General features: G+C 47.1%; 1 protein-coding gene and 1 non-coding gene across 2 annotated transcripts; one reads left to right on the forward strand and one right to left on the reverse strand.

The window, feature by feature from the left end:
* LOC8084181 (probable LRR receptor-like serine/threonine-protein kinase At2g16250) lies at window positions 2,402-6,738 on the forward strand. Its single transcript, XM_002463770.2, has 4 exons — window positions 2,402-4,265; window positions 5,055-5,183; window positions 5,763-5,785; window positions 5,914-6,738. Exons 1-4 carry the CDS (start codon window positions 2,635-2,637, stop codon window positions 6,498-6,500), a joined length of 2,370 nt encoding a protein of 789 aa, XP_002463815.1. The 5' UTR covers window positions 2,402-2,634; the 3' UTR covers window positions 6,501-6,738.
* TRNAQ-CUG lies at window positions 7,609-7,680 on the reverse strand. Its single transcript has one exon. It is a non-coding gene; the product is annotated as a tRNA-Gln (tRNA).

Genomic DNA, 9,411 nt, shown 5'->3' on the forward strand with positions numbered 1-9,411 from the left:
ATATATCCACGGTGTAGGATATTGTTGTGCATACTTTTTAAAGCGAATTAAATAAACTTTACCAAATCGACACTATGATGCCTGCAGAAACGCTGTCCCATAGCATGGGCTCGTACGTCCGTGCGTATCTCCCGCGACGCGAGCATAGTCGTGTGTTGCTACATCTAATAATATTTTTTTATAATAAATCAATGAACGATACTTTTTTAGTCATGGATTATCATCTAAATGAATAGGACATAGGAGGGCTGGACAAATATACTGATTTATCAAACTTAATTTGTTTGTTAGCAGGTTGATGATGGCGTCGAGCTGCGGTGACCATCTTCGCGGCTGTTGTAAACAACTACTGGACAAATATACTGATTTATCAAACTTAATTTGGTTGTTAGCAGGTTGATGGGGGCGAGCTGCGGCGACCATCTTCACGGTTGTTGTAAACAACTATCCCATATTCTAGTTCTAAGGCATTGTTTACTCGTCACTTCGAATCTTTAGATAATAGATAACAATATAACTAATTACATAGTTTGTCTATGATTTACGAGATGAATATGTTGAGTCTAGTTAGTCCATAATTAAACAAACAATAATTATCAAATACAAATAAAAATACTATATTAATTAAAGCTATTTTTTTCACCAACTAAACAAGGTCTAAATCGGATAATCGAACTAGTATCCTACTCCGTAGCTAACAGCTGGATGATGCGTGGCGGAGCCGCCGCGACGTGACGTGCTGGACTGCTGGTGCTGCGGTACCCATATCGTCGTTGGTTATCTCTAGGATGACGGGTTAACCGTCGTTGACGAGCTTAGAGCCTTAGCCTCAACCTGATCAATCTTGAAGGTTGATCAGGGCAGAGGGCACGAACACAACTCACCCTGAGATCGTAGTGCTTGGGTGAAAATTATATTCTAGAGAGCTAGAGGACGATCAAGTTGAGGACTTTAATTTTCAGCCACTAACTAGTGATACTCAATCTTCTGTCGGATACCTACACTCCCATTAAACTACTTTTAGAGAGCATCTGATTAGCCCGAGCATATATATATGTCGTTAAATGGGAGAAGCATGCATTCAGGGAACTGTTATGTAGTCTAGAACTGCCTACTATGATCAGTTTTGCTGTGACTGCGGATTCAATTCTAATCAGAATCAACTTTGAACTTGTGACCTTTGCTAATAATGTGAATTTGGGACCAATCAGAGCTAATATGGAATCCGAACTTGGCTAGTTTCTCATCTCGTCGACAGCACGCATGACTGAACTTTCCTAGGCCTTGTTTAGTTTCCAAAAAATTTTGCAAAATTTTTCAGATTCCCCGTCACATCAAATCTTTAGACGTATACATGGAGTATTAAATATAGACAAAAATAAAAACTAATTACACAGTTTGGTCGAAATTGATGAGACGAATCTTTTAAGTCTAATTAGTCCATGATTGGACAATATTTGTCAAATACAAACAAAAATGTTACGGTGTCTATTTTGCAAAAATTTTTAGAACTAAACAAGGCCCAAGCGTCACAATCTGGAATGACCGATCATCGTCAGTCGTCGTTCTACAAGACCCAAACGACACACCCGGAGACTTGGACCCGGCGGCCGGCGAGTCGGCAGCATGGATTATTCGCCGACACGACGTATCAAATCATTCACGCATCAACCTGCAACTGCAAGGATGCATAGACTACAAAACAGCCAAGAAATTAGCAAGAAACCTGAGGGCACTGGAGCATCGTCTGCCAGCTCCTTCTTCCACACTTATTCCACAAGCATTTGTCATTTATCGATACTTTCTCACGAACAAGCAGCTTTGACCGGTCCACAAGCAAAAATGTTGATTACGTTAGAGACGAACAAGCAGCCAAGAAGTTTAGCCTTTCTATTTGAGTATCGTCTCTAACGTAAAAGGCTAAACTTATTAATCAACATTTTTGCAGTCTATTCACGAAAAATAATCCTAACACCACACGTCCACACACACGATGCACGTTGTACTGTTCCCACACGGCGCTGTTCATCGTTGCACTGTTAACACAGGAACCGACGGCGACGCAACCTTTCGTTTGCTTTGCGAGATGCGAAAACGACAGCCACCCAACATGGTCCGGGTGGGAACATTCCATACACGCACGGGCGAAAAGGGCCATCTACTAATCGCTCTCTCCGACCCACATGTCAGCGGCACGAAGCCATTGGTACGGTGGTACAGTTACAGCAAAGCTTGCACAAAGCACTCGCGTAATCGCGTTCGGCGGGGGGTCAGAATCCACTCGCGCCGCCACTGCCGCGCGGGGCCCGCCACCCGCGGAAGCGGAAGTGAGCGACGTCTCCACGCATCTGCATCCGCCGCTGGCGCTGTGGGGCTTTCTTCCACCCCACTCTCGTCCCGCACCCGCGTTCCCCGTGGTCAACTCGCTGCCTCTCCAGCGACGACCGCGAGGGGGGCCGAAATAGGCAGGCAGGCAGAGGCAGGCCACCCAAAAAAGCGAGCACCCTGCGCGCACCACCACCTCGGCTGCCATTGCCATGGCCACGCAATGACGCCTCGCCCCGCTTCACGCGCTCACACCCCCACCGCTCCACTCCGCTCCGCCTCACCCTCACCCGCCACCACCTCCACCCCATGCTTCCTCGCTGCCACCACCACCGCCGCCCGGGTGCCTTCTGCCTCGCCGTGCTCCTCCTCCTGCTGCACCTGCACCTGCACCAGCACGCGGGCGCCCAGGCCGCGCTCGCGCTCGCGCGGCAGGACGTCGCCGCGCTCCACGGCCTGCGCGCGTCGCTCGGCGTGCGCGCCAGCGACTGGCCCGACCGGGCCGACCCCTGCGTCTTCTGGTCGGGCGTCACCTGCCGCGCTGGCCGCGTCGCGGAGCTCCGCCTCTCCGGGCTCCGCCGCACCCACGCGGGCGCCCGGCGCGCGGCCTTCGCTGTCGACCAGCTCCAGCGCCTCACCGCGCTTGAGTCGTTCAACGCCTCGGGGTTCCCGCTCCCCGGCCGGATCCCATCATGGTTCGGCCGCGGCCTGCCGCCGTCGCTCGCCGTCCTCGACCTCCGCTCCGCACACGTCAATGGCGAGCTCCCGCCCGATCTCGGCGTGTCCGGGAACCTGACCACCCTTGTTCTCTCCGGTAACAGCCTCTCGGGCTCTATCCCGCCGTCGCTCTTCTCAATCCCTGGTCTCCGCGTTCTCGATCTCTCCGCCAACAACCTCACCGGCCCGTTGCCCAACGTGTCCTACTCTGGCAGTGGTGGAGCTGGAGTTTTGTTCAACGCCTCTGGTAATTCCTTGTACGGCGCTATCGGTGATGCCACTGGGTCCCTCAGGAAGAGGTTCTGGGTTGTTGATGTCTCGGACAATTACTTCGATCAGGTGCTTGGAGCTGGGTTTCAGAATGGGACCGATGGTGTAGCGGATTTCAGAAGGAACTGCTTGTCTGGTGCAGCAAGCCAGCGCACCCGTGGGGACTGTGAGGCGTTCTACACGAGGAACGGGGTGAGGCTAGTTTTGGACCCCAAGCCACCATCGCCATTGCCGGAGCCACGGCCACCACTGGTGCGACCGATGCCATCAACGAGCAAGAGAGGGAGCAAATGGAAGTTTGTATTGACCGGGGTCCTTGGAGGTGCTGCAATTGTGGTACTACTTGGCCTTAGCGCGCTGGTGGTTTGCTTGTTGAGAAGAAGAGGAAGGAGACCGAGAGGAAGAGGAGTGGAGCAGACTGAGGAGGGCATTCGGTCTGGGCGGAGAAGTAGTAGTGTGAATCCCGTCACAATGTCACCCATGGCATCCCCCGGAGCCAGTGGTTCACTAAAGGGCCTCCCTATTATCGTAGATGAATTCACCTATGAGCAGTTGCACCATGCTGCAGGGGGCTTTGGGGATGATAACCTTGTCAAGCATGGGCACTCTGGTGACATGTACCATGGTGTCCTGGAGAGCGGCTTTCAAGTTGTCATAAAAAAGATTGACCTGAAAAGCAGTAAGAAGTGCCAGGGCGAGTTGAGCTTTCTTACAAAGCATAGCCATGGGAGAATCGTTCCATTGCTGGGCCATTTGGCTAAGGATGAGGAGGAATTGCTGGTCTACAAGTACATGGCAAAAGGTGACCTCACAACTGCACTGCACAAGAAGTCAGTCGACGTTGAACAGGGGTTGCGCTCATTGGATTGGATAACAAGGCTCAAGATTGCAATTGGTGTGGCTGAGGCCTTGTGCTTCCTTCATGACGAATGCAGTCCTCCGTTGGTTCACAGGTATGCTAAGCAATCTTCTCTTGTTCAATCATTTGCTAATGTATTCCATTACCTGTTAGTTGATGTATGGTAGTTTCGAAAAATAATTTGTTGCATAAAGTATATGGCTGCTTCCAAAATTAACATGATGGAACAGGTAGTGGAAATTACACGTAGCTAAGATCAACAGATTCCTGCTATTTATGAAATAATTAAATTCCACAAGAGGTGACAAGTGGGATAGTGATAGAAGGTACTTGTACATTTAAAATAATTAGTGGTTGCACATTTTGGTGGGGGTCCTCTACATGGTCCCTTGTGGTCCTGCATCAATTGGCACACTAAGTATTTCCAAGAACCATAGCTTAAAGGAAAATAGCATGTGCAAGCTTACATGTGAGGACATCAAATCTCAAAGTTGAAAATAAACGAAGATACATTTAAGCTTAAATGCATTGGTTCCTTGTCAACAGTAAATCCTAACATATTTTGGCAATGAAATAGATTGATTGTTTTGTGAAAGTATCATGTCCCCATCATGGTACTGAAGTTATTGTTTTTTATAACATGTCTATTCATGGTATGGCCAGTCATTCTAAGAAACTCTACATTTGTAATTTTAAGTTTTCATGTTCTTTATGGCAGTCATTTTTAATTGCAGTTTCTCATCTTGCTTGCCTTATCTTTCTATGGCAGTCATTTTTAATTCTGAATATCTGCAAGTTGTTCAAGTTCTTTTGATATCTTGATAACTGTTACTGTTAGTGCATGCATTATTATTTCCGACTTATGTCTTCATTGTAAATATAGAGATATCCAAGCTAGCAGTGTGCTTCTTGATGACAAATTTGAAGTGCGTCTTGGGAGTCTGGGTCAAATATGCGCTCAACAAAGTGCAGGAAGCCAGAGTTTCTTCTCTAGGATTCTAAGATCATCAAGGTGAGATTTCTAAACCATCCTATATGCTTTTATGGGCCTCAGATCTGCATGGGTGTAGAACCATTCTTGCCCCAGAACTGATTTAATGAACATGCTCCTTTTAGAAGGAAAAAACTAGTATGTCTGATCACCTAAATGGTCTGCATTAGTGCGTTAGCAGAAAAGGCAAGCTAAGTATTTTTCGGTCAATGCAAAGAGATGCCACGCTTTAGCTCCATTTATATACCTACATGCTACAACTACAAGGCTATAAAAGTTCCTGCCACCAAGAATGTGTAGCTTAATTCTTAGTATCTAGAAAATCCTCATAAGAGGTTCTTTAGTATCACACTTGCAAATTATAATATTATGTCCCTGAACCACATTGATAAGACATCGGTGAACCTGGTTAAACACCTGGCCTTTTGCCTATCTTAACATATATTGGTGTTCCTGTAAGGTAGGTTAACTTCAACCATTTCCCCTAAGAAAATGTACTGCCAAGCAACACACCTACTTTACATCTTTGAGTTCTATTTAGATTTATGCAGGCTATATGAGGGTCCTTTGCTGACAGTAGTATTTGTTTCTTTCTGGCAGGTCCCTTGACAAGAACATATCAGGTGTGTAAAGCACTCATCAGCTCTCTTTTGTTCAATATTTGCAATCTCTATATATACATTCATGCAACTAAAAGAGCTTGTTGTGCAAAATAAAGTTGACATTCTGATTTCTGGTTCTCAATTTACAGGTCCACCAGCTAGCTGCTCATATGATGTTTACTGTTTTGGGAAGGTGCTACTAGAGCTAATCACCGGAAACTTTGGTGCGAGTGGCTCAACTGATGCAGATTCAGAAGATTGGTTAGCAAGAACATTAGGTTACATCAATGCCAATGAAAAGGAGGGTGTCTCGGGTATTGTAGATCCTACCCTTGTTGTGGATGAAGACCACCTAGAAGAAGTATGGGCAGTGGCCATCGTCGCAAAGACATGCCTGAATCCAAAGCCCTCTAGGCGTCCACTCGCTCGTTACATCTTGAAAGCACTGGAGAACCCACTAAGGGTGGTGCGTGAGCAGGAAGAGCTCCAATCCAACGCATCTCATCTCAGAAGTACCCCATCTCAGGGGTCTTGGCGTTTTGCCTTCCATGGGAACAAGTACCATGGCTGGGAGGTCATGCCAGCGTCGGGGCAGGCACTTGCTGGGAAAAATACAGCGAAGTCTCAGGGAACCGAGGCAAGTGACGAGGACGAAGAGAATTCATTCTCATTCAAGAGGGCTTCACGGGAAAATTTCCCAGATCCCATAGAGTTTGAAGAAAGTGTTGTTGTGTAGGAGTACCCGCAGATTAGCTATACTTAGTGTGCATCTCTTTGATGCCTCTAGGTGAAAAGTTGTGTATACAGAATAGATCTTTCTTTTTTCTTTCTCTTTCCCTCCCTGTCTCAGTCATTTGAAATAGAATAAATGGCGCACTGGGTGTGCGATCCTTGAAATGCAAGCCAGTAAAATTTTCAGATAGAGCCATTTGCCATTCCAAACTCTTGAATCTGAAATTATAGTGGTTTGATCCTGCTGTGGACTTTCAGGTTGGAGTTCTGAAAGTGAGCTGCAGTGGTTAGCTGCAGAGCAGTTTGATCCTAACTCGGGATGTGATCCTGATCATTGGATTGAATGAGATCATATTTCTGCAGCTGAAAACTTTTGAGTATAGCCACCGGTGCGTGCTGAGTGTGATGGAGCATTCATCTGCAGCTGCAGTTTCATCTGGTGAGCTTGAACACCGAAGACGAAATGGAGGGTACCTCCATGATCTGTTGTAAGCTTCTAGTGAGTTTGAAAACTTCTTTTTTGGCGTAATTGGTGAGTTTAAGAACTGACAAAACAAGCAATCTGAACTTTATGGAGATCGGCGGCAACAGAGTGTGGACCTTGGGCTGCTGATCGGCGACAACCGATAGGAGTTCCTGGCAGCCAGCACTACCCGCGAGACGGCCGATCACTTGCTTACTAGCTACAGTTATCCAAATACCAAACAGATCTGGCGCTGTATTCACAGATTGGGTGTAGGGCCTCTTCGGGGGGAGAAAATAAACACTCCAAGAGAGGGACTGGGAGACAAAAAACAGTTTGTTTCCCACTCAATCCATATGGACAGTAGTTAAAAAAAAAATCCATATGGACAGTGGGAGTCAAGCCTAAGCGTGGAAGCTTGGCGAACAGCTGCCCTCTGTTTTCGTTTTATAAGAACTGTTTTATATTGGTGGGATGAACTTCCAAAAAAACGATATAGAAACAAAATAGTGGATGAGAACTGCCAAAAAAAATCAAAAAAAAATCTACAAATAAGAACTGTTTTATATTGGTGGGATGAACTTCCAAAAAAACGATATAGAAATAAAATAGTGGATGAGAATTGCTACAAAAATCAAAACAAAATAATAGGTCCCACCGAGATTTGAACTCGGGTTACTGGATTCAGAGTCCAATGTCCTAACCACTAGACCATGGGACCATTTCTGTCTGTGTAAACAAATTAGCTAATATATAAGAATAGTAATTTAGTCGATTGCAGTTGCTGACTTTCACCTAGCAGCTAATGACAGACAAATTTACTTCATCATTTGTGGGCACGATTACATCTACGGCTGATTATTGTGGGCACGATACATCTACGGGGTTGGGTATATTTGGGGGTTAGCGGAAGATTACATCTACGGCTGATTAACCAGCGGTAACACATATAATACAAGCAACATTGGTTAATATACTGAGGATTCAACTAACAGGGCTTTTAATCGAGTCAAAGCCGAACACAAATTTCATTTCGATTTGACACGTGAGGGCCCCAGTGGCAAGCCAATATGATAGACACTCCTCCCAAAAAAATTAATTTAATATCAAAGTGGACACATAGCTCAGATATCAGATATTAAACTGATAAGAACAGATATCACACTTGATCTTAGCCAAAAAAAAAAACGAGAAAGGTATCAGTTGCTTCGTTGCCCCGCGTCTCATTTTATAAACTTCCTCTGCCCCCGCCCACTCAAAGCCCCTCCGAGGTGGGACTAAACTGAAGCACCGCGCAGGCTGTCAGGCAGGCAACGCAAACCGCAGCGCAGCATCTGCGCCTCTGTTTTGTTACCTGGGCCTTTTGGGCTACCAATTGGCGTCTCGCATGTGGCTTGCGGCCCGGCTAGCCCAATCCGCAGAGCCTCTCCCACTCCAAAGTTTCCAAGTCCGTGTCCACCGCAGCGACCCCCGTCACGTTGGCCCCCGCCTCAGACTCCCATGTTTGAGACAAAATCTTCTTTACCGGCATCTCTGATGACACTCATGACTCCTTCCTAAATTATTACTACACATTGCGCATGAATGAAACCTTTCCGGGCACGGCACGGACTCTGCCAGCCATCGTTCGATATATACACCTCGCATAGGCTCCAGGTAGTACGTGACGACGGCGCAACCAATATCCGGCCGTGTTCCCGGCCAGCTTCGCTGCCTTCAGCTAGTACAATAATCCCCCGGCGGCCAGATGCATCACCATGACTGTCCCTGTCCCCCGGCGCACCACTGCCACACCGACGACGTCGCGCCACCAATGTACCTCGGGCCCACGACGATGTTCTCATGGCCGACGACTGCCACCGCCACTACCAGCAGCAGCCAGCGACGAAGCCAACAGTGGGGCTAGGGAGGCTCCAGCCCCCCCTACCGCTGCTGGCCCAGTAGAATTTTTAGTGCTCTCCTTCTAATTTTAGACACAATTTTATAAGGTAGGGTGGGCTGAATACTTTATTTTTTAGATATACTTTGTGAATTTCATCATTAATCTATATTTACAAGGAGTAATAGTAGAGCTAAGTTGATGTAGAACTTTTGTTCAGCCCTTCCTAAATTTTTTTCTGGCTTCGTCTCTGGCAGCAGCAGGTCCTACAGCGACAACGCCAGACACGACGCTGTGCGCGTCGACGTGCCGCCGCCCTCGACGACGGACGACCCGTCCTGCGAGGACACCCCGTGCGGCAAGTGCGCGGTATGTGCATGGTACTAGCTCCATCGATCGCTCGATCGATCCGTCCATGCATTTGATACTTTAGATCCGTCTCAGCTGACACCACGCTTTTCCTTTTCGTATGCAGGTGGGTATTCTCAGCTGTGTCATATGGGGCATCATTATTGCGTTGATCATCTACGCCGTCAAAAAATAAGGACATGTTTGGAGTGGGCTACTCTAGCT

This window comes from Sorghum bicolor, chromosome 1, assembly GCF_000003195.3.
Source record: "Sorghum bicolor cultivar BTx623 chromosome 1, Sorghum_bicolor_NCBIv3, whole genome shotgun sequence".
In the NCBI taxonomy this organism is placed as follows: Eukaryota; Viridiplantae; Streptophyta; class Magnoliopsida; order Poales; family Poaceae; genus Sorghum; species Sorghum bicolor.

Excerpts from the sequence above, each read along its gene's own strand:
- LOC8084181 (XM_002463770.2), top strand. The coding sequence starts at position 2,635 with ATGCTTCCTCGCTGCCACCACCACCGCCGCCCGGGTGCCTTCTGCCTC. Across the intron at positions 4,266-5,054 it reads AGTCCTCCGTTGGTTCACAG|AGATATCCAAGCTAGCAGTG; the intron begins GTATGCTAAGCA and ends TTGTAAATATAG. Across the intron at positions 5,786-5,913 it reads CCTTGACAAGAACATATCAG|GTCCACCAGCTAGCTGCTCA; the intron begins GTGTGTAAAGCA and ends CTCAATTTACAG.